The sequence below is a fragment of the Vigna radiata genome, chromosome 9 (assembly GCF_000741045.1).
Source record: "Vigna radiata var. radiata cultivar VC1973A chromosome 9, Vradiata_ver6, whole genome shotgun sequence".
In the NCBI taxonomy this organism is placed as follows: Eukaryota; Viridiplantae; Streptophyta; class Magnoliopsida; order Fabales; family Fabaceae; genus Vigna; species Vigna radiata.
Genome location: NC_028359.1, coordinates 568,546 through 592,301, shown reverse-complemented (window position 1 = coordinate 592,301; position 23,756 = coordinate 568,546). Strand labels below are relative to the sequence as shown.

At 31.7% G+C, this 23,756-nt stretch overlaps 6 protein-coding genes across 10 annotated transcripts; all 6 read left to right on the top strand.

Annotated features, from left to right (window-relative positions):
* Window positions 1–1,815: 1,815 nt before the first annotated feature.
* On the top strand, window positions 1,816–4,868 carry LOC106772964. Of its 3 annotated transcripts, none has more exons than XM_014659620.2 (6): window positions 1,816–1,964; window positions 2,059–2,165; window positions 2,668–2,927; window positions 3,505–3,595; window positions 4,335–4,401; window positions 4,488–4,868. In XM_014659620.2, exons 2-6 carry the CDS (start codon window positions 2,155–2,157, stop codon window positions 4,539–4,541), a joined length of 483 nt encoding a protein of 160 aa, XP_014515106.1. In that variant the 5' UTR covers window positions 1,816–1,964; window positions 2,059–2,154; the 3' UTR covers window positions 4,542–4,868. The 3 variants fall into 3 exon arrangements, with proteins under 3 accessions (XP_014515106.1, XP_014515105.1, XP_022641946.1); XM_014659619.2 differs by having other exon boundaries at window positions 4,293–4,401; XM_022786225.1 differs by having other exon boundaries at window positions 1,824–1,964; window positions 2,115–2,165; window positions 4,293–4,401.
* A 1,461-nt stretch (window positions 4,869–6,329) lies between these two features.
* LOC106773983 (26.5 kDa heat shock protein, mitochondrial) lies at window positions 6,330–7,380 on the top strand. Its single transcript, XM_014660754.2, has 2 exons — window positions 6,330–6,690; window positions 6,831–7,380. The coding sequence occupies exons 1-2, from the start codon at window positions 6,417–6,419 to the stop codon at window positions 7,241–7,243; spliced, it is 687 nt and encodes a 228-aa protein (XP_014516240.1). The 5' UTR covers window positions 6,330–6,416; the 3' UTR covers window positions 7,244–7,380.
* Window positions 7,381–9,694: 2,314 nt separating this feature from the next.
* LOC111242555 (EPIDERMAL PATTERNING FACTOR-like protein 8) lies at window positions 9,695–10,951 on the top strand. Its single transcript, XM_022786376.1, has 2 exons — window positions 9,695–10,252; window positions 10,550–10,951. The coding sequence occupies exons 1-2, from the start codon at window positions 10,156–10,158 to the stop codon at window positions 10,789–10,791; spliced, it is 339 nt and encodes a 112-aa protein (XP_022642097.1). The 5' UTR covers window positions 9,695–10,155; the 3' UTR covers window positions 10,792–10,951.
* Window positions 10,952–11,934: 983 nt separating this feature from the next.
* LOC106774173 lies at window positions 11,935–14,617 on the top strand. 3 transcript variants are annotated; one of them, XR_002669616.1, is made up of 4 exons: window positions 11,935–12,191; window positions 13,040–13,189; window positions 14,213–14,426; window positions 14,533–14,617. XR_002669616.1 is itself a non-coding variant. In XM_014661057.2 (2 exons), exons 1-2 carry the CDS (start codon window positions 11,969–11,971, stop codon window positions 13,180–13,182), a joined length of 366 nt encoding a protein of 121 aa, XP_014516543.1. In that variant the 5' UTR covers window positions 11,940–11,968; the 3' UTR covers window positions 13,183–13,317. The 3 variants fall into 3 exon arrangements, 1 of the variants encoding a protein (XP_014516543.1); XR_002669615.1 differs by lacking the exon at window positions 14,533–14,617 and having other exon boundaries at window positions 11,938–12,191; window positions 14,213–14,526; XM_014661057.2 differs by lacking the exons at window positions 14,213–14,426; window positions 14,533–14,617 and having other exon boundaries at window positions 11,940–12,191; window positions 13,040–13,317.
* A 27-nt stretch (window positions 14,618–14,644) lies between these two features.
* LOC106774172 lies at window positions 14,645–17,358 on the top strand. Its single transcript, XM_014661056.2, has 3 exons — window positions 14,645–16,241; window positions 16,400–16,572; window positions 16,873–17,358. The coding sequence occupies exons 1-3, from the start codon at window positions 15,654–15,656 to the stop codon at window positions 17,045–17,047; spliced, it is 936 nt and encodes a 311-aa protein (XP_014516542.1). The 5' UTR covers window positions 14,645–15,653; the 3' UTR covers window positions 17,048–17,358.
* A 3,455-nt stretch (window positions 17,359–20,813) lies between these two features.
* Window positions 20,814–23,641, top strand: LOC106774237 (methyl-CpG-binding domain-containing protein 11). The gene is made up of 2 exons (XM_014661165.2): window positions 20,814–21,130; window positions 22,559–23,641. The coding sequence occupies exons 1-2, from the start codon at window positions 21,050–21,052 to the stop codon at window positions 23,363–23,365; spliced, it is 888 nt and encodes a 295-aa protein (XP_014516651.1). The 5' UTR covers window positions 20,814–21,049; the 3' UTR covers window positions 23,366–23,641.
* Window positions 23,642–23,756: the final 115 nt, after the last annotated feature.

Here is a 23,756-nt window from a genome sequence, read left to right as displayed (position 1 = left end):
TTTGACAATATTTTTCTAACAACATTTTAATACTATCTATAATGTTATTTTTTATTAATCTAAAATTATTTCCCTATCAATGATAATAATAATTATAAATACTATAAAAGACCATTCACATATTAATACGTAAATTGATGTTAAAATATTATTATTATTTTTTTCAAATATCATTATCCAAAAACCAAATTTTTTTAATTGCCTGCATAATGTATGTGTGCAGAGTACGGATACCTAACATTTCACCTAATCAGTTGAATCGGGATGTAGTCCAATTAATCAGTATTTTAAATCGTTAATATTATAATTAAGAGAGTTAGATAAGACTTGTAAGAACAAGTTTGATAAAATTTACTATTTTTAAAACCCTGTTGTTAACTTCATCAATATACACTTTGACCAAAGGAAAACTAACAAACAAGGAATTAGAAAAAAAAGACAAGTAGATAAGACATCAAATTGTTCTGTTTTATATTTAAAACGATGAAAAAAAATCATAAATTTAAAGATAAGACAGATAATTAAAAATAAATAAAAATATTTTGACAATGTTTGTTTCACAATATTTTAACATTCGTGTCATTATGTAATTATTCTATGTTAGAATTTATTATTATTATTATGGAATAATTTTATACTAATCATATAATAACACGAAATGATGTTAAAATGTTGTCAATGGTTTATAAAAAGATTTTTATATCCATAAAATATAACTCAACTAATTATTAATATTATTATTATTTATTTATAAGCTTTGTATTTTAATAATATAACATTTAAGAGCATTTACTCTTAATTACTTTCTAAATAATTACATTTTTTATTCAATCTCATGAAAGTATGCTTATTAATTTTGTATTGAAAATTATATTAAAATTGATCAGTCATAAAAATATAAAATAATAATTTAAAAGAAATAGAAGAGAAAAACATAAATGTTTTCTCTTATATTTCTAATATGGCAATACAATATACTTATACTCAAGTTTAAGTATTAGTGGTAATAAAACACTCAACTATTGACATTTAATAGAATTGTTAGTTGAAAATGTAAAATCAATTATTTAATGTCAAGAAGATATCATTTTATAACTTTATTTGGTGTCATATTTTAATGGAATACTTTTTCTTTATTTGGTGTCAAGAAAATAACTGATTTATTATTTTATGAAACAGATAATTAAATTACTATTTTTTATTTTAAAATAAATAAATATTTTTTTAAAATTAACAATTTTATATATATATATATATATATATATATATATATATATATATATAAATGATAACAACTAGTGAAAAAATATTACTATTATTACTTTATTTTTTGGAAATAAAGAATGATACAACTATTATTATTATTATAATTACGAAGATAAAAATAAATAAATAATTTTTTATTATAATTTTTTTTTTAATTTTAAAAATAATTAAATTTAAAAGAATGTTCAAATTGAAAAAATAACAGTTAAATTTAAAAAAAAAATCACTTAAAACCATACTTAAGAATAAAATTGTAAAAAAAAATTCTACACTAAAATGATTTTTTTTTCCTTTTTAGATAATAATATATAATATAATAATTAAAATGCCTTGGTTAAGAAATTAAACTATTAACCATTTATATATAATTACTGTTCTTTTAAGTAACTGTTTCACTACAATGTTTAAATAATGGCAGATGTAAAAATTATAGTATCTTAATTTTTAAAATTATTTTTTATGTTTCTGACAGTTAGGTAAATTGCAGTTAAAATTATAAATTTTTTAAATAATTATAAATAAAAGTTAAATTATTACATTTTTGTTGCTTAAGATATTCCACTCTTGCCTTATCAGTTTCTTTTGTTGATTTCGATTGAGAGAGAAGAAAAGAGAAGAAGCTGAGGAAGAAGAAGAATCCAAAAAGCAATCCCATCTGAGTGTTTACACATCAGAAGGGAGGGCTTTCAAACTCAAAGGTTTTTATTCTCATCTTCTTTTATGCATTTTCTTTATCTTTTTTTTTTTTTAATTTTTTTTTATTTAATCTCTGTTTTCTGATTGAATTGTTAGGATTTCTCTGGAATCGATTTCATCTTCTTTAGTTTTCTTCGAATTTCTTGGGACAGATCTAATCTAATCAGGCTTCTGGGGTGTTTCAGACATTGCATGCATATGGGGTATGTTTTTCGAATCCAACCGTAGCTGAAATAAAGCTGTCTCCTTTTTCCCCTTTCCCCTGCAATTAACTTTATATTGTGTGGGTATTAATTTCCCCCTATATTGATTGGAAATCATGTGCTAGGGTGATGACGCTGAAAGTTATTCCTTTACGTCTCTTGATTACATAGTTGTCTAGAAAAATGATGCAAAGGTTTTAAGATCGGTCAGATTTTAATGCCAACATATATTTTTTGGTAACAGAGGATTTATATGTATAGTGGTTGAATTTTTCAATAAATTACCTTTTAGGTTTTTTAATTTTATGAACTAAAGCCGCCCGTCTGGAGAGTGTTGCATTTTTGTGACTACTCAAACAAGATTGGTTCTTGCATTTTTAACATAAATAATGCATATTTGTTGCCATTAAATTGAAGTGGCTGAATTATGATGGATATCATAGCCAATAGTATGATTATAAAGTGGTGCATAACCGAAATTAATGATATTGTAACAGAGCAGTGGTTGTGTTGGATGCTATAAAAGGCCTACCCTGAGCGCCACAGTGGATGTGCCATCAAAAGGAGTAGCAACAAAAGGTAACTCAGTAAGGAAACCTAGTTCATCAGAGGATTTCTGGACCACCAGCACGCATGATATGGACAACAGTGCTGTTCAGTCACAGGGGAGCATCTCTTCAGCCAGTCTTACAAACCAAGCTGTGGTTCCTCATGCTAGTTCTTCCAAAAACAGCAGCAACCCCACTGAATTTGTAAATCATGGTATTGTATTTTTCATTGCTTTTTATTTGTGCAGATATTTTTTCCAAACAAGAATTCATGGTTTGACATGAACTATTTTTCTTTTTTGTAATTTAATTGAAACGAGAAAAAGAAAGGGTGTGGCCTTTCACAGTGCAAGCTGAAATCATCCACTGCCTACTACTTGTGGGTTGAACAATGTCAAACTCTATTAAAACAAGTCTAAAGCTAAGCCATGGTGTGTGTTTGTAAGTAGTGGTGATATGTAATGCTAACATTAAACTGATGTCTATGTAATGCAGTTACTTCTTTATTTCCCTTTTAGGACACAGCAATTTTTGGTGTACCATGACAATATATATCTGATGCATGTTGTTGCTCAGTTAAGAAATGCAGTTTGACTAGCGCTCACCTCACTTTTCTTTTAGGTCACACACATTTATGAACCACTGTTAGTTTACCTCGTTTCTTATTGATATGCCTTTTACCCGCCGAACCTTCCAATCTATAGTAGATTAGTGAGATTTTATTAGATATGTTAGTGGTGCAATCATATTTTAGTTTGCAGGTGAATTTATGGCAATATTTTTGGTTGCAGGTCTAATTCTTTGGAATCAGACTCGGCAACGCTGGGTTGGAAATAAAAAATCTGAAAACCGAATACAACAATTACGAGAACCTAAATTGAGGTAACTTACATTTTTGGATTAATATATTGGCAGCTTTTTATATTTTCTGCAAATTTGTTTGTGTTTGGACTCTTGAAAATCCATTTATCTACAAGTTATCTTCATCATTTCCTTTTTCTTGTCTGTGTTTCATATACCAGTCTCCTTGTGTTGTGGTTATACTGTTAAACATATGCTCTGGATGATCATATTGGAAACAGTCTGCTAAGCCACCCTGCGACCAATGAGGAAAAATTAATTTACTCTCTATTAAAGCTCATAGTTAAATAATTGGAAAGCCTGTCGTAGCCTTGATGAAGAAATTTGTGAATGACTCGTTTAAGTTGAATCCATGGTGCATAGCTGTTATGTCCTTGCTGCTACATAACAAGTACATTATAAGGAGCTTAGCTTATATTTCAATTGGAAAACAGGTTCTTTGACACCATTTGGCTACCAGTTGACAACCTTTAAAGAAAAAGAGAGAGGGAAGTGTAGTGAGGGATAGTGTCAAATAAGTGTAACAAAAAATATGGTGTCAAAGCACCATTGTCCTTTCAATTGTTGTCTTGATGAGTTCTGCTTGCTAATTTCTTTCATATTGGTATGGTGTATAGCATAACTTTCCAAGTTGGGTGATAAGATTTGCATATACTGCTTCGAATGAACTTCTTTCTCTCAGTATGAATTTCTTTCTCTTTTTCTCCTATCTTGTCAGAACTTATTGTCTGTGCCTTGCCAAAATTTCTTGGCTTTGCAGTTGGAATGCAACATATGAAAGTTTACTTGGGAGCAACAAGCCTTTCCGTCAGCCTATCCCTCTTGCAGTAAGCATCTACTTTCAAAGAACCATGATAAAATATTTTAAGTAAAAAATGATTATGTAATGATCTTGTCATATGAATACTGATAGGAAATGGTAGATTTTCTTGTGGACATCTGGGAGCAGGATGGCCTATACGACTGAGCTGTTGAAGCTTTAGGAAGTGTCGCTGAAAATAATCATAGTTCTTGCTTATAGGAAGGACTAATTGGCATACACTTCAGTTTGTATATCAGTTTTCAAATGCCTATGAATATGATGAGGAAAATTTCTCTCTTGGGAACATGATATAACTGTATTATACTTGATTTAATTGATTGCCTTGGCTGCCTCCACTAACTCATCAGCCTAGTTTTGGAAAACTCTTGGCTGACACCATGCTGCATGAGTTGGTTGCTACTTTCATTTGCACTGCCTCTAAATTTTGTGTAATGGTCAATTTATAAATATGCAGTTTCTGATTTGGTTTCATACCAGTTTATCTTGTTGGAATTTGTACCTATATCTTAAAAAGACTTAAAAAAAGGTTTTAGGTACAACAGATGACCAAATTTTGTTTAGAGTATATAATATAGTTTTCTAAACAAATGGATATCTAATAAATTAAAAGATTTGGATTTAAGTTTACGAGAAAACATATTTATTTGTATTTTTTAATTACTTTTTAACTGATATTTGAAAAATGTGTGTTGTGTGTGTGTGTATAAATATATACACTATGTTAGTATAAGTAATAGGCGTTTAATGTGTATCTTCATCAGTATTTATCTAACATATAATGGGTTGGTAGATCTGACTACGATAACAAATGTTTTATTAATGTAATAGAAAAAAACTTGGATTAAAATGTGTAATTAATAAAATTATTACATTCATAGCAAAATTCTAAGAATGGTCAATGATTTGATTTATGATTGCATAATTTGGTCAAACTTTGATTGTTCACTGGTACCCAGCTTCAAATAAAAAATGATCATAGATGGCTATCATTGTCCATTTTGTCATGGTTCATCAATTTCAATGTTGCATATTCTAAGATTTTGTCCTTTTAACTTTTCAGTAATTATATGTCATCTGATAAATTCTCCTCCTATTTTTGAAATTAGTCTTTTACTTTATAAGCAAAAGATTTAATAAAAAGGAAAATAAATATATACTAATTATTAAAAGTATAAAACATTGTAATGACAGGATAGATATATTTTGGCACCAAGTATATATTATTAATGAAATCTTTCTCTGGCCATGATTTCAAGTTTCACTTCTCTTTTTTTAACAATGCATATTCTAAATATAGTCAAAGAGTCTAATTGATATATTTAGGAAATTGCTTATCTTTTAATTGTGTTAAATCTCATTGGAAAGTGATTGACATTTCAATTCAATGGTATTAAATTCAAGCAATAAGCTTTTTCCTTTGTAGTTTTTTTATTATTTATTTTTCACTTAAATTATCGTGAGAAAAATTGTACATAACACTTTCAAAAATAGTGATACAACTTTCAAATGTCTTAGTTTTTTCAACTACTTTTTTTGTAACACATCATTTCAGTAAGAATTGAAACCTTTCATAGTAAATATGAAAAGAAAAAAAGAGTTTAAAGGGAAAAAATTGTTAGAAAGATAATAATTGTTTAATAATAAAATGTGTGATTAAGTGTAAATTGCATTCTGAATTTGGGCCAGAGCCATCAGAGTTATTTCTGGACTCTACCTTTATTCTTCAGGCCCAGAAGGGAATGAAAAAAAAAAAATCAAGAACACAGGTACATGTGTATTATATTTTTTTCTCTGGAACACTCTTGTGAATCTATCCATGTAAGGTCTGAGAAAAAACCAGAACTCTCCATTAATATCACTGTTCTAAACATCCTTAACATGCTAGAATTTCATGGACACTTCTCTATGCATCTTGTGTTAGATATATATTTAAGTTGTCTCAGTTCCACCAACTATCAGCAAGAACATACAAAACAGACAAAGAGAAACAAGCAGCAGTGTTGAACATCAAGTCATCATATGGCTTTGGCACGTTTGGCTTTGAAAGATTTGCGAGGAAGGTTGTTTGCTTCATCTTCCTTCAGCAGCCATAGTTCTGGTGGCTTGCACAAGCAGAGATGGAACAATGAATTGCTCAAAAGGTTTGCCACTGCAGCAGGTGATAAAGGAAAATCTGAAGCCACTGAAGTTGCTGTCACTGAAGGGAAAAAGTCTAACAGGTTGTTCCCCAGAAGGAGGAACAGAAGATGGATTTGGAGAAACCATGATCGTGAATTCCCTCCAGCTCTCTATGGTACTCTCTCTTTTTCTACTTTTCTATTATTGTAACTCAAAAGTTTACATTGAAGGATAGATTAAGATGCAGGTTATGGTATTGAATGTAAGGTTTTTTTGTGATGAAGCTCACACTTACACTTTGTGTTTGGCTGTTAGAGTTCTTTCCTTCAGGGCTTGGGAATGCACTGATGCAGGCAAGTGAGAACATCAACAGGGTTTTTGAGAACATGAATCTGACACCTTGGTCTCTGAGTGGTCGTGTGAAAGAGAGAGACGATCATTACAAACTGAGGTATGAGATGCCAGGAATGACAAAAGAGGAGGTGAAGATCACCATTGATGATGGGGTGTTGACAATAAAGGGAGAGCACAAGGAAGAGAAAGAAGAAGGAGAAGATGATGAGTATTGGTCATCAAGTAGCTATGGATACTATAACACAAGCCTGGTTTTGCCTGATGATGCTAAGGCTGATGACATTAAAGCAGAGTTGAAGGATGGTGTCTTAATTGTCACCATTCCTAGGACTGAGAAACCCAAAAAGGATGTGAAACAAGTCACAGTAGAATGATGTTAAGGTTTTCCTAATAGAGGTGTGACAATAAAGCGATGTACTTTGTGACATGTGTTTGGTTCTTTTGGAGTTAAAATGTAAAATAATCAAATAAAACCTATGACCTGTGAAAGTTTTATTTTTGTTTCTTTTTATTTTTCTTATCTGATGTTTTTATTTTTCCTTTCTTTGTAGTTTCTTTCCAAAAACAACCAAACCAAAGTATACAACAGCATTGTGTAAGGAACAGATAAATGGAGAAACATTGTAGATTGTAGAAATGGGGCCTTTGTAGACTGGGCTTAAACTGATTCTAATCATACTTGGGCTCTATTGGCAATAAAAGAAAGACCTGGTAAAGTAAAATAGGTTTTAAATATCTTTGTCGAAACTGTTTATTGTCATTCATTCAATTCAAAGAGTTTTTACTGCAACTCTTATAAAGTTCAAAGAATGCTTCAGAATGAGAAGTTGTTTTCTTCACAAGATAATATAAATTGTTTGACATTGTTTTTCTGACAGCACAAAAGATGTAACCGATGATGCCCTGGCTGATAGTAATTGGTGTTTACTTCTCAGTTTTTCTATTATTATTATATATGAAATGTGTTAAATATTAATATACTATATATGTTACCTATATTTCTTAAAATTCTATATAGTATTTGATGTCTAATAAGATTTTGCAGATGTGTTTATGTTCTGGGACCACATCTGATTTGTTTTTTCTGGTCAAATTATGCTGAAAGTCTTTTTTCATCTACCAAAAGTAAATAATCCTTTTTTCACAAACTTTCTGAAGAATGCAGCAGCCCAATTAGAGTACAGCCTCGAAATCTGGGATATGTTCTATTGGGTCAGTGATCCACTCTCTCCAGTGTCTCTTAAATAATGCCCTAGAATACCAGGACAAAGATGAATGATACAATAAAAAAAGAAAAACTTATCCTATGAACCAAGAAGAAAAAGGTGCATTAGGTGAAGTGGTGTAGAATGAAAAGACTGAACAGTGAAAAGAGAGGAGAAAGAAGAAATGTGATGTGTACCTTATATGATGAGGTCACTGTGTTCATCCCTCAACAGTTACTTGCAGTCCAGTGCAAGCATGAGACTGTATGCAACAACTGTTTATGACTTTTTCTTCTGTATCAGTACACAATTACCTTTGTGGGTCCAGAAAATGTGAACAGTCAGATCTGATAACAAGTGATAGAGGTCTTCACTCCTAGCCGTAGGATTCATCCACCTTGTGATTGGAGATCTTGTGTGTGCTGTGTACTTGCTCCCATCTTTTGGGAGATTGTGCATGAGACTGTGAATTCAAAATAATTTAATATCTGAAATCCTTCATAAATCTCATTTACTTCAATAAAAAAACAAACACATCACTATTCATATGTTTGGAAGACTTCAAGCCTATTCTATGACCAACATGACAGAAATATCACTTTAGATCTTGGTGGGGGCTTTCTATTTTTCCTTATAAAGGTCAATTCAAACTGTAATAAAGTCTTTAATTTTGGAACATTGTTGTGTGTGGATGAAGAATTTATCTATGATATTAGCTTCTGGTTTAAATGCACAATTTGTAATTGAAAACTGTGAATATTAATGCACTATGCTTGAATTCAAAATCAGCTATTATACCAAAGTTATCTTGTGTAACTGGAGAATGCATCAGTTATTATCTCTTATGTTTACTTTTGTACAACATAAGCACATTATTTACTTTCATTTTACTGCACGAATTTGTTGGTATATGGACTAAAACTCAGGTAAAGTGCATTTCAAATAATGTAAGTGAGATCATGAGGCATTTTGAATCTAATACTTTTTAAACACAATATCATTTATTATTAATTTTAATTAACAAATAAAAGGTGTACTTATAATAAAAGTATTAAAAAGCTGTGTGAGTCAGTGTTGAGCATAGTCAACAGTATACAGGAATATGGAAGTCAAATTTGAAAGTAAATAAATTCGTTTATGAATGTGTGTCTTGGAAGGAAAAGACAAGAGTGATTCCACGGTTGCCATGCATCACTATTGAGCAATAGTCATAGCAGTTTCTTTCTTCGGGAAAGGGAGGTTGGTGTTTTCAAAAGTTGAATTTTCTTTGGTTTGTTTGTTCAAGACACTGAAAAAGTTGCTCCATGAGAGGAAGGTGTGGGGTAAAAACTGAAAATATATTCTACCCTTATCATATTAAGCAAAGTTTTCCATGTCAGCAGCAGCAGCAACAGTAAATCTCAACACCCTGTGTCAGATCTAGAAGGAGATAGGGCATACACCAGTAGCACAGTTTCTTTTAAACCTAGGAATGTGTTTTACACATTATAACAAGCTTCTAATTAGCAGGGTTATAAAAACTAAACATAATATTGTAAAGTTTATGTTATTATCATATATTTAATGAAAATATATCCTAAATGGTTATATTATATGTGTAGAAAGAAAGAAAGAAAGAAAATATATTCATATAAAATGAAAATGAATGTGGGGTCAGGTAGGTAATTTAATGGATAACAGTAGAAGTTGTGCTGGAGAAGAGAAAGTGGGGGTCATATCATATTAGTTTTTGTTCATTTCACTCAGTCAATATTCATTGTGAATCCAAAATCTGTTCCCCAAATTCCCAAAAAGACCAAAGCAAGTGACTCTCACTGTGTGATTTTGATTTTCATTGGTGAACAAGCCATGGAATCAGAGCACTGTCTCTCCCATAGGAAACATCCCTCAACTTTGTCTATCACACTTATATCTCTTATTTTCATGTATTCCAACACTAATATAATCTAAGTCACTTTCACTGCTTCTTCACCTCCTCATTCTTTCCTCAACACTTCTTCACTGTGACTATAATTGCATCAAAATCCAACACAGCACACCACACCACACGTCAAAGCTCTCTCCTAGACCAGTCACTGCTGATGGCTCCACCTGCTAGATCCTATCCTCTACATGGACTCAAACTTTCAATCACTGTGCTTTTCATCTTTTTCGTCTCCCTTCTACCTTCCAAATCTGGTAAAAACCCTCCACCACTCTCATACCCTATTTAACCGAATAACTGTTTCAACCTTCTGTTGGGTAGAGTAATTGCAAAATTCCAAATAAACATCTTTTTCACCAAAACACCTGATCTTCATACACACACACAGTTCTCCTTTTATGGGTTTGTTTCAAAATTTTAAATTTAGTCAGATTTCAATGTTCTTTTTCTGTGCATGTTGTCTCTTTTCTCTGTGTTCTGGCCATGTTTTCTCAGTGCTCCAGGGCACCCTTGAGGTGTAATGAACAGTACCAATTCTTGTACATGTGCAGGTGGATCGCTGACGTTGGACACAAAAAAGGGTTTGGAGCAAAATAAAATGGTAATAGGGTCAAAGCCTCCTGCTTGTGTGAACAAGTGCAAGAGTTGCAGGCCTTGCATGGCTACTCTGGTAGTTCCAAACCACCAGAAGAGGAAGAAGAGTTTCAGAGTTTTTTCTCATGGAGATGATGATGATACTTATTATCTTCTTTCATGGAAATGCAAATGTGGTGATAAGTTGTTTCAACCATAATATCATTCATCTTAGTACTGTTAATTAGTTTTTTACCATTGACTTCTGTATATGTAACCAGAAAAAAAGGCAAAAAAGTTCAGAGAATCCATCTTCTGCTAGAGCCTCTTTTTGGCTATCTGTCATTTAGATCTTGAAAATTATTGCAGCTGCCAGTTCATCTTGTTTTTCATATATCACTCCTAATATAATTATATATTAATTATTTGTCTTTGCTTCGAGTTGGAGACCATTGTTTTAAATACTTTATTTAATTTATAATCTGAATTTAATACTATTACATACATTTATATTTAGTTGACATGTTTAATAAGGATAAAATGGTTTTAAATTTATTAAATTTTTGTAGTTTTTTTTCAAAAAAAAAAGAGTAAAAAATAAAAACAAATAGTATTAAATAAACAAAAAAAAGTTATGTTTGTCAAAATATCAATTTTCTTTAATATTTACACAAGAAAAGAAGAATATATAAGAATATAATAGTCTTAAAAATATAAAGTTTTATATTTTTTTTAAGAAAAAAAAATAAAAATTAAAAAAATAAATATCGGTAAAAATTTTATGTGTAATTTCCAATAAATTAATAGTTTTTCTGACCTTCTAACTACAAACACAAGAAGTAGGTTTAAGGCATGAAAAGAATAGAACTGGTACAAGGTCCTATCATGCTGTCTCATGTCCACACAGTTGAGGACCATAATGCACTGTACTTAGGATATGTCGAGAATAAATTTTGAATTAGTTGAAGAGAAAAATATTTTTTAATTTAATTTATATAAGTTAAAAAAATATAAAAAATGCTGCTATTTATTATATAAACTGATTTTAGATTATAAATATATTTTATTACTCTTTTTTATTCTATTTTACATGACTGGGGTTCATAAAAAAAATGAAGTTTTGTATAATAGTTAATTTTATTGCACTAAATAAATTTCCCTTTGCAATATAAATTTCATTAAAAGGTTGGTTAAGAGAAATTAAAATAATACATCTTCTGATTTATTTTAGTATGTGGCATCATCTTAGTAAATTAAGCCCAATCAACCCAGGCCCAGTTGATGATGTAAATGAAGCCTAATATTTGATCCAGTTGGTCGGAAAGTGAGCCCAATAATATACCGTATAAGGGAACACTTTAATCAATTATGGATCATTCATTTTGGTTAAAATTGAAATGAAATGTGTCCGAATGAGTCTTGTCTCAGTCACCACCGCAAGTTCCTCCGAGCTCTTTCTCTATCGCACTATCTATCATTCTCACGCTTTCTCCTTCCCTCTGCACCGCCGATTTCAACCACTTTCCTCCTCCGCCGTACTCCGTCGTCTTCCACCGTACCGCGCTACCTCCCCCGGTTCTCCGCTCCCACCTTCCGATAACAATTCAAGCAACCTTAAAGGTTTCATCCATCGAATCTGTTCGTGTTTGATTATATGAGTTGGTTTTGTTTCGTGCTTCGATTTAGGATTTTTTTATTATAGTCCAAGTTTATTACGGGGAATTTTCTTTCCCGTTACGTTCCGTGTCCAAGTACTAACTGTAGTAATTGAGGTGTTCTTTTGTTCGAATTGAGAGGGTTAAACATTAATATGAAGTATAAGGAAGAGCTTAGTTAGGTTGGTGAGATGGATTTTTTTTAGGAGCTAGTTTAATTTTTAACGGAAGATGGACGGGTTCAGTCAACGTAGTAATTTCACAGCTAGGGATGAAAACGAACTTAGCTAGTCATGAATTGGTTAAGCTCCACATGTTAATTCATCAGTCAAATTCTTTTTTTCTTATAGCTCAACAAACAAGCCCAGTGCCTGGTTTAAGAAAATCTGAGTAGTATTTATACTTTTTGTGCATAAATATCTGTCTTTGACGCGTGAAGTTATAATATTTGGAGTTTCGAAAGTTCGTAGTTAACCATCTAAATCGTTAAGGGAAAGAAACTAAAGTAGATAAGATATTGAAATTTGAAATAATCTGTGGTTTGTCATGTTTCTCTTGTAAAAGCCACTTTATAATTGTCAACTGTACTTGTATTGCATTTATCTTTATTCCACAGCAATATTTAGTCTTGACTTTTTCTACTTTGGTATATATACTCAATGCTATATTAGCCTGAGTTTTAATTGGATGAGGATGCTATATATTTTGTATTTAAAATTTATCACATGCCCAATTTCTATCATTTATGTTTTGATTTGGTGTTTATGCTTCCGAGATGCAGCTTTCGGTGATGAAAATAATTTTTTTTTTCAGGAGCAGATGTTGGTGCATCTTTATCCAAAATTCAAGATAGGATACAGATATTCTTTGCTGTTCTTTTCTGGTTGTCTCTATTCTTTTGGGCTTCTGCCTGGGATGGGAGGAATAGACCAAACAAGGGATCAAGATTTAGATGATAAAATAGTAAGCATTTAATTTGTATATATGGAACATGTATCTTAGTGGAACATAATTATACAGCAAAAGAAAAAAATTATGCAACTGTGTCGAATAAGTATTATTCTCCATAAAGTTTTCTTGTGCTATGATTACTTCTGTCAGAAGTAGTTTATGAGTAATACGCTGATCTCCTTTTCCTTCTAAGTGCTTTATCAGCTAATTGAAATATCCTCAAATTTTGAATGTCTTGAATCAGCAGTGAAGTTTGGATTTTATTTTTGACTGAAGTAGTGGATGAATATTTGCAGTCTTTGCATTAAAAAATATTCATGAATACTTGGTTGCATTTGGTAAAAATTTGCTATTGGACAGATAACGATTTATTCAACATACTTCTGTAATCCAAGGTTCAGTGTTTTAAGATATATGTCTTTTAAGAGACTGTACTAAACACTGCGGGGTTGGTATAAGAATCTGTATAAATACTGGAATTTATATTAATATTTTTTAAATAGATGGGTTGGATATCCATCTGTAAAAATCGGGTAACAGATAGGTTGAATTTTTTATTTATTTTTATTAAATCAGTTCAGGATGAATCAAGATTTTTTTTATACAATTTTAATGGAATATAAATGGATTAGTAATCTATTTTGAACTAATGTATTAGAATTTAATTTTAAAATTTATTCAATCCATTTCTCTTACACCCTTAGTTATAACTTTCAGGTCTCGTTAGTCACAGATTAAGCTCTTATTTTGTGGAAGCAATTTCCCTTTATTGTAGATGTCAATATAACTCGTGTTGTTGAACTTATGTAATTTGATGTTGGAGATTGTGTAAATCATATTGTTTTGATGCTGTTTTTATGCTAACTAGAACTTTGATGACAAGTTAAATCAAAATCTTTAGTGTTGTCATCATTCTGAAAGACTGAAATTCTTAGAATATATATGACCTTAACTCCTTTTACATTTTGAGTGATTGGTCTGTTTTTGTAGTCTTAAGCCTTTAATTCACGTAAAATGTATTGTGGGATCTCGCAGATTACTTTTGCTATGCATTTCAGTTTAGACAAGAACCTTGAAGATGTTTAATTTAATGACTGTCTCTGCTCTTTATTGGAAGGACAAGTGGTTCCCTTCATAGTGAATGATGTCTTTCCATTCGGCTTAAACCATGATGCATGAAACCCAGAAAAAAAAGAATGAAACTTGGGATTTGTTTCGAGTTGTTTTCTTGTTTTTCCTGAGCAAGCAGGTATAGTATGTGGAAAGGAAGGGTCATTTTAGATTGAACATCATTCATTTATGGATGGATTAATCGTCAGTTTGATGTGTTCAAATGAATTGATATTTTTGTACAGACCGTTGCTGCGTGTAATATGGTTTGCAATCTTTCACTTCTCATGAGCAATGAACGAATACGACATATTTTGTTCTGTTTCTTTCCAGACCGGACGAAAATGGAGCTGAAAATTTGTTGTCGTCACCTAATAGGATCAATTGCTTTTAAATATCAATTTCCATTTAATAATAGAAAGCCTCAGATATCTTCCATGCTTGATATAATTATACTTTAGTCAAAGTATCAGTGAAGTTTCTAAAATTCAAATGAAATATTTAATATATTAAAAATTATACAGCACCTAAAGTGTTTAGCCCCTTTTCTTTTCATTGTTTTGGTTCATTTTTGTGAATTGTTTCTCAGAGTTTTAGGTATTCACAGAGGAATTAAACACGAAATTGTACCAATTACTAAATTGCTTTTTGACTCTGCCAATGGTGGTTGTATCAAGTAAATAACACAAAAGCAAAAGGAATTAGTTTTGACATCTGTTGCATACTTCAACACATATTTGTATAGCAGTATTGGAATAACTCAGTTCACGGTTGAGGTTGTTTTTACCAAGTATATAAGCAAGATCATGACGTCCCCTGTCGCTTCCACTTTCCAGTATGTAGTTTTAAAAGGTTGCTACATTATTAGCAAACGCCATACGGCGACAAAAAACGCCCATGGTGCCCAAAAGCAGGTGTTCATTCATGGTTGGACTAAATTGGGAAGGTTCAGAAGAGATGGCGATACAAAAGTAATTGGTGTCCGTTCAATTTTGCAACTTACAGTAAAACAAAAATGGTGACCAGGGTCCCCCAATTAACGTGTCTCTTCTGCATTGGTTGTAGTCTATCACTTGTATACCCTTTTCCTAAATCAGTAACTCTGGATTGGACAACAAATTCCTCTAAGTAATAATGTCTATTGTTAATTCTTATATAAACACTTGCTTCTTTCTTACATTCAATTCCATGTCTCACTCTAATAATAATCCCACGAATCATATTGGTTTATGCTTTTTCTCTTTCCTTTTGCAGTTGAGTACTTTTCTTTGACTTTTCAGTTCCCAGCTTGTAGTTTCAACTTGCACCATTTCTTTTCTATTTCTGTCCTCAACCATTTTCTTATTGTTTCCATAAGCTGTAGAAGATGTTACTTAGAAGTTCCTCTGCACCAATTCTAACTTCATTGGTACTCTATTCCAGAGACTCCTCCACTGAACCAGAAAACATTTTTCGGCTACCTAAAACAACATCAGCTTTAAGTCTAAACCAAATACTGGTAGAGATAGACCTTAAAAACTCAAGTCCTAAGAGAAAAAACCGTGTGCAACTTGGTAATAGTGTTCCCAAAAATCAACAGAGTGTAAAAATCAAAGAAAGAGATGAAGTGAAAAGTCCTCAACAAAAGACTTACATGAAATCACAACCTTCCATTCAAGAACTGTTTTCAAGTTTGGATTTAGATAAGGGAATAATGGATCATGAAGAAGAGTGTTGTGGGGGGAAGAAAGATGGTATCTTGCAGACTTCGGTGATGGGTGGTGGAATGGGGAGTGATGGTGGTTGGAATAATGGTAGTGGAAAAGGCTCGAATGGTGGACATGGAAGAGGGTGGAATTTCCATGAAGGAAATGATCGTGGTAGAGATAGGACAGATGCTTATTACCAGAACATGATTGAAGCAAACCCCGGTGATGCTCTTTTGCTGGGAAATTATGCAAAGTTTTTGAAAGAGGTAATTCAATTTGTTTGAGCAGCTGCTTTAGCTTCATCATGTTTTATTTCTCTAAAGATCGTGTACTATGTTGATGCATAGAAATGCTAGGAAAATTATATGTTTCACCAACCTATCTATTTATCTGTTTATAGTTTTGATATTGCGTATGAAAATAGGTTTGTGAAGACTATCCTAAGGCAAAAGAGTATCTCGAAAGGGCTATTTTGGCTAATCCTGATGATGGTCTTGTTCTCTCCCTCTATGCCGACTTAATATGGCAAACAGAGAAAGATGCTGATCGAGCTGAAGGATATTTTGATCAAGCCATTAGAAGTGCCCCAGATGATTGGTAATATATGTATTATATATCCGCAATTCCTAGTTGATTATGGTTTTTGTTTACTTTTGAATTTGTTTAAAGAAAATCAAGCATGTGTTAATCTGTTTCTTGGTAGAAGAGCATGAAATCTATCTCGAATCTATAGACTTAAACGAAGTTTATCCAATGTTATAACTTATAATCACTTGATATTCTTGATATCCATGAAGATTGAACATTTCAATTACTTTTCTTTGTGTTTCCCAAATGAAAAAACGTTCTGCCTTCTTTTGTTCATGAAGCTGATATATCAATCTTGATTGTTGGTAGCCATGTCGTAGCTTCATATGCTAACTTCCTTTGGGATGCTGAAGAGGAGGAAGATAAAGACTGCCAAAGTAAATCAGATGAAAATCATTCATATCCAACTGATCTCTTTCATGGAAGTAACCATCACCTTCATATAACTGAAGCCTCAAAAGCTTTACCACTGTTTCTCAAATGAAGGTGATATTGCATATATTGTCTCAAACAGCAGTAACTCATGCTCCTTTTGGAAGTGATTAGAAGGAATGGTTGGTGTAATAGTAATGACTTGCCTACTGTGAATAACTTTAGACCATAACAAGAGAAACCAACTTTTGGTGCCTCTTGTGCTGTTAAGTAACAAGGCTTCATCAAATGTATGTTTTGAGAATGTAATGTTATGCATGCAGACGCTAAGGAGTAAAGTGCTGCAACCTTTTTTTCGACCCAAGTCCATTGAGATAATCATCGTCACATTCCACTTTAGAATCTAAAATTTCTTGATGATTTTATCGTGTATTAAGAAGGTTACTACAACACTTTTATACCATCGTTCATTTTAACGGACTTTAATATTATTTGTTGGGTTTATCAAAGAATAGATTCATCGAGAAAATACAATAGGATGAGATTTTAAGTTTAACCACGTAAGAGATTGAAATCACTCTTTATCCAAAATATTGAAACAATGAGTTAATAAATCTTTATCTTTACATCTGATACATCTTTCAGCCTTCAAATAGACATTGCAATATTAAAATTACATTGAAATTAAAAAATGAAGGCAGTTCAAGTTGGTCATTGTTTTAAGAAAGGAGAAAGAAAATCACTGGAGCATGTGCATGGAGCCATAGACAGCAACATGAGGAATAGCAGCTGCAGACATATATTCCAACAGATGAGAGTGGGGTTTGAGTAACATAAACCAACGGCTCCAAACGTAGAAACTAGGGCCATGAAAGGTGAGGCAAATGGGTGTTTTGTCAGCTATAGTGTGTATGGCTTTGTTGTCTTTTTGACACGTCAGAGTCACTGATAAGGTGGTAAGTGTTTTTGAGTTGATATTTTGACAATTTTTTTTAGAAAAATGATATTTTAACACAATTTTTTGATACCATTTTGACACTGCACACGTGTTAAAATGTGGTTGGACGATTTCAAATTAAAAAAACAAATTTTAGTTTTTCTCTTCCAAATATATCTCTATCTCAACTTTTTTAATTTGAAATCGTCCAATCACATTTCGACACGTGTGCAGTGTCAAAATAGTGTCAAAAAATGGTATTAAAATATCATTTTTTTTTTTAACAACTTTTTAATAACAGAATACGTGTCGTTATTTTATTGATATGTTTATTTAAAACAGACAAATCACAAATTAATATATATATATATATATATATATATATATATAAAAGTTGTCAAAAAATAATTATAAAGAGAATTTTTTCTTCTGAGTTAGTCTTTTTCAAAGTGTTTGTCATTGTTCGTGATGCAGTTGATGGCTAATAGGGTCGCTATTATTTAGCCACAACTTGCTTAATTCAATGTATGAACGGTGCCGCATTACTCATTGGAAAAGTTCGCATCTTTTAAAGTACACTAATCATTGGTTTTGTATTTAATCTTATGTTTAATCAATGATTTCTTTTTATCTAAACTTTAATAATCATGCATGAGTTTATTGAAAATAAAATTTTAACTCAAAACAAATAATATCTTGATAATATTGATATTAAAGATGAACTTAAGATTAGAAAACAAATTTGAATTCTTTCATTCAAAATACTTAAATTTAGTAAAACTAATATCTATTCAAACAATATAATCAATCATTCACACTCCAAATACAATTTGCAATCCAAACAATTCACTTCTTGATCAATCTACAATTCAAGCAATTTTTTCAAATAACTATATAATCAACATTACAATTCCTATAATAAGAAATAGGTATAAATGTAAAAAAAAAGAAAAGAGTAGTTAATTTTTTACTATATTAAGTCTTTTGCCACAAACTAAATAAAAGATACTAATTGATATTTGGATAAGGATATTTAGACAACATTTTTATGACAACATTTAAACATTGATTACGTGTCAATATGTGATTGGTCAAAAATTACTCCACAATAATGTTTATGATTTATTGTGGAGTAATTTTTGACCAATCACATATTGACACGTAATCAATGTTCAAATGTTGTCAAAAAAATGTTGTCTAAATATCATTATCCTTGATATTTACCGTGTTTCAATTAGTGGTTTTGAAGTCAATTTTCTTGATCTGTTATTCTTTTATTTTGTATTTATTAATGTTCATAAATGTCAAACTAAATAAGGATTTGATTATACTAATAATAAATAGGTATTAAATGTAATAAATTTATCACAATACTTTAAATATGTATTTGTAAACTTCAAAATGAATTTCAGATTAAGATAGACTTAATTATGGTTTAATCAGTACTGATTATACTTAGATTTAACCTAATTATCTTTAGTATTAATCATCTTAATCTTCTTAAGATAAACTGTTTAATTATCTAAACGTTTCAAACTAACAGAACCTTTGATCTGACCGAATGATCATACTGCTGTACATATTTATACACATAGTATTTTCGTTATTTAATTTGACATCATTTTTTTTTTAACTAAATTTTCGATGGATTTTGCAAATTAAGAAATTTGTTTGTTTTTTTTTCTCGGCCTTTTTGTTTGCAAATGGACTCAGTACACTTTTAAATGGACCAGAAAATATGGGCCTGAATTTTTTCTTCTTGGGTTGGTGACGAAATTTCACATTTTCATAATTTGTAATTAATTCTCTCAGTAACTTTTAATTTTTTAACAGATCAGTAATTTTGTTTATGAACACAAAAGAATGAATACATACAATTTATTACGTGGTACGAAATAAAAATTATACGCAATTAACTTTATAAATAATACCGATGTGAAATGTTCACAATATATTTAAAGTGATTTTAAAACAATAAAATCTATCATATAAAAGAATAACTATATATTTCTTGTTATAAAACTAATTAGAGTTTGTCGGGACTAGATTATTCATTTGGACAAGAAAAGCAAAAGCGAAATATTTTTTTATAAGCTAATATTAAATTGTACATAAATTAAAAAAAAGTAAACATATTAAATCAAAGAATTTCCATAAATTAACCTGTACGGAAACTAATTTAATTTTTAGAAAAAAAAAAAGTTTCAATTTTTCATTTTCAGAAATCTTTGCGAGGAAACTTACAGAAAAGAATGTCATGAAAAAAAAAAACTAAGGTGAGTGATATATAAGCAATTAGTTTTTTTTTAATCGTAATTAAGATATTTGTATTTGTCTTATTTTTAATTTAATTATTCTACTTAGTTTTAAAAAATAAATAAATAAATTTGGTAATGGTCGGTTGTTTCGGAATCGAAAAAAAGAATTGATTTTGGTTAAATGTTAATAACTGGGAGAAGAACGTTATCCAGATTTTTTTATTATTTAAATGAAAAGAAAATTGCATAAAAGAAAGAAAGTGTCGGAAGAATTTGAATTTGAAATTGGAAGGTGATTGGTCGGTGAGTTTCGGATTCCAACCACACATTTAAATCTGGTTAACACAAAAGAGAAGAGAAGGTTATCCAAAAACGCTAACTTTTCACGTGTGAGCAACACCTACCACTCTCCACATATTCAAATTTCAACCTTTTTTTTTTTTTTTACTTTTACCACACACCCATTCATTTTTTAATCTTTAAAACACCATTTTCATTTTGAAAATAAGAATATGCTTCGAATTCATGCATAAAAATGCGTACTTTAATTTGAAATTGGTAAATGTAACAGTTCTGGAAGTTTGTGCCGGGACAAGTTTGATGACAGGCACGTGTCGATATGGAAGGTGAAGAAGATGGAATGCTGGGAATGGATAAGAATATTAATTAGAAAGGAGGTGTCTTTGGGGGGATTTGATTGGAGGGTGAGAGAGGAGGTTTGAGAGAGGTGGGTGAGTTTAGAATAGCCCTATCTGGAATTGAATTTGGTGACAGTTTGAGAGAGAAAGGGGAACAGAGAGAACCATATCCTAATTCGACGCTTTATGCATTCTTTTTTTTTTTTTTTATTTTTTTGTTTGGTTGCAATTGGGATAGCAGAGAATAGCAGGCAGTTGAGAAAGTGAGTGTGAGAAGAGGAATGGAGAGCGAGCCGCAGAGTGCAGGAAAAGATGAGGTTTTATCGGTTGAGCTATCAGCCCCTTCTGCTTGGAAGAAACTGGTCTCTTCTCTTTCTTTCTCTCTCTAATTTATTTTAATTTATTTTCCCATTCAATGTTTTCGTTTACTGTCTGTTTTTCCAATTTCCATGGCTTTTTGTTGTTACCGATGTTGTAGTCTTATTACATGTTTTTGTATTTTTTTTTTTTAGATTAAATGGTCGAATCAATTCGGTGCTAATTTTTGTTTTAAGGGTTTCGGGAAAGAGATGACCTTGTGATGATGGTACCTTTTTTGAGAAAACAAAAATGGTTTTAATGTTTTTGTAGGGTAAGCGGTTGGAAGAATTCGATGTGAATTTTTGTTTCTAGGGTTTTTCTGGAAAGGGATGACGTTGTCATATAATGGTTTGTTTACGAGAAAGTCTTTGTTTTTATTTTTTGTAGCGTGAATTAGGTTTGTTTCTAGGGTTATCAAGGTGGGATTGATTTGTGATGATGGTAACTTTGTTGCAGAGGAAAAAACCTGGTGTTTTAGTTTTGTTTTGTTGAGTGTAATGGTTTGGATTTGGAAGAATCAGTGTCGAATTTTGCTTCTAGAGTTTTCGGGAAAGGGAGTGTAATAATGGTCTATATCATTCAATTCAAATTCTCCTGTTAGTTTTTTCTGTTGTAGTGCAAATGTTTTGAAGAATTCTGTGCTTAATCGGGATTTCATGGTTTTTCTCAAAGGGCTAACGTTGTAAAGACAGTTTTTTTTTGTTTTTTGGTTTTCTTAGTTTCATTATGTTGACAGAGTTCGGTTCCTATTTCGTAGCGAAAGTTGTTCTTTTTAATTTCAATGCCTTTGCAATCTGCTCCTTTCTTTCGTTGTGATCCCTGCGCAAATTTCCTGAAAATTCTACAAGATTCTGGGCATCTCGCTGTAGAAAATCGAAGACAATGTCCCTTTTTATCTGGTACTATGTCATGTTTCCATGGATTTATGTCTGCTTTTGCTACCTAGTGTTTTTCGTTTTGTTATGTGATTCAGAAAATTTTGGTGTTGATTCTATTCCATTGCTGCACCATTTTCCTTATTAAACTCGTAGTTTCCAGATTCGGAAGTGCAATTTTCCTTGTCTGAGAAATATTTCAAAAAAATATGCAATGAACTCTTTAGGAACATATTGGTTGATTTATTTTAGATCCTTATGTGAACAGAAGCTACTAAGAAAAGGTGAATTTTGGAGATAAATATCAATATCTTGTATAGGAATCTCATATTTTCATATAGGTTCATATAAGGAAGCTAAATGGAGTTGTTTTCACCAGTGATGCAGTGATTTATAGACCCTTTTGCTTCTTTTTTTTTTTTTGTGAAGCTATTATTATACAAAGATCTATGTAATGTAGATGTTTTTCTGTCGAACTCTGAATTTGATAAACCTTAACATTTTTGTACTGTATGGAGATTGCGTTGTGATGCTTGCTTTGGTTCCACTCTGCAGTTCTTCCCTAAGAAAGTAGGAACACCAAGGAAAAGTGAGATTGTATTCGTAGCTCCTACTGGGGAAGAGATCACTTCCAAAAAGCAGTTGGAGCAGTACCTGAAGGCACATCCTGGGAATCCTGCCATCTCGGAGTTTGACTGGGGAACCGGTGAGACCCCTCGACGATCGGCACGGATTAGCGAGAAGGTCAAATCGACCCCACCGGCGGAGACCGAGCCACCAAGGAAAAGATCCCGGAAATCGTCAGGTTCTTCAAAGAAGGATAGCAAAGAAAACGAACCCGCCACTGAAGAATCGAAACCAGATCCTGATGAAACTGATAACAACAACAAAAAAATGACTGATACAGAGGAGATTGATAACAGTAATGCTGAAGTGCAAAATGCAACAGCTGAAAAACCTGAGGGAGGAGAAGAAGCATTGTTGGTAGAGTCAGAGGAGAAAATTGCAGGGGAAGCTTTGAATACTGAGGAGGAGGTAACTGAAAAACCCCAAGAGAAGGAGGATGTGACTGAGAAACCTGAGGAGCAGGAGGGCACTGAAAAACCCCAAGAAGTGGATGAGGCAGGAACTGCATCAGGAAAAGAAAATGGGAAAGTTGATGACAGTAAGCAAGACATAGCAGATAGTGTGATTCCTGATGCGAATGGAGGTGCTGAGAAAGTGAAGCTGAACGAAGATGTTGAGGAAAAGAACGGTACAACAGAAATCCCTGTAAGTGATGGAAAGAACAGCATTCAAGCTGAGGAGCAAGTAAATAAAATGGTTGACAACGGACAAGTTATTTGGAGCTGTGCTCAGTGAAAGTTGTTGTTCATCTTGTAGTGTAAGCTGTGCTTAAATGTATCTTACTGATATAGGTGGTGACTTTTGTAATGTTATTTGAGTTGCTGTAGTTGTTTTATGAGCTCCTGGATTATTGTAGTTCTGTACTATTTCTTCAGATTTGGTTGTATTTAGGATGAACATCAAACGCGTATCTCTCCTAGACTAGATCTTTTGGGTTATGAACCATCGTTGTAGGCTTTTGGCACACATTTCTGTTAGGAATTAATTGTTTTTAACTGTTCCATTTCTTCACCTCTTTTCAGTATTCTTTTTCAGCTACTGATAGAAACTGTTGATATCATACTTTCATTGTTTCCATGCTTGATTTGAATTTGTTTTAGCAAGTTGTGTTCAGTGTTCATAATTA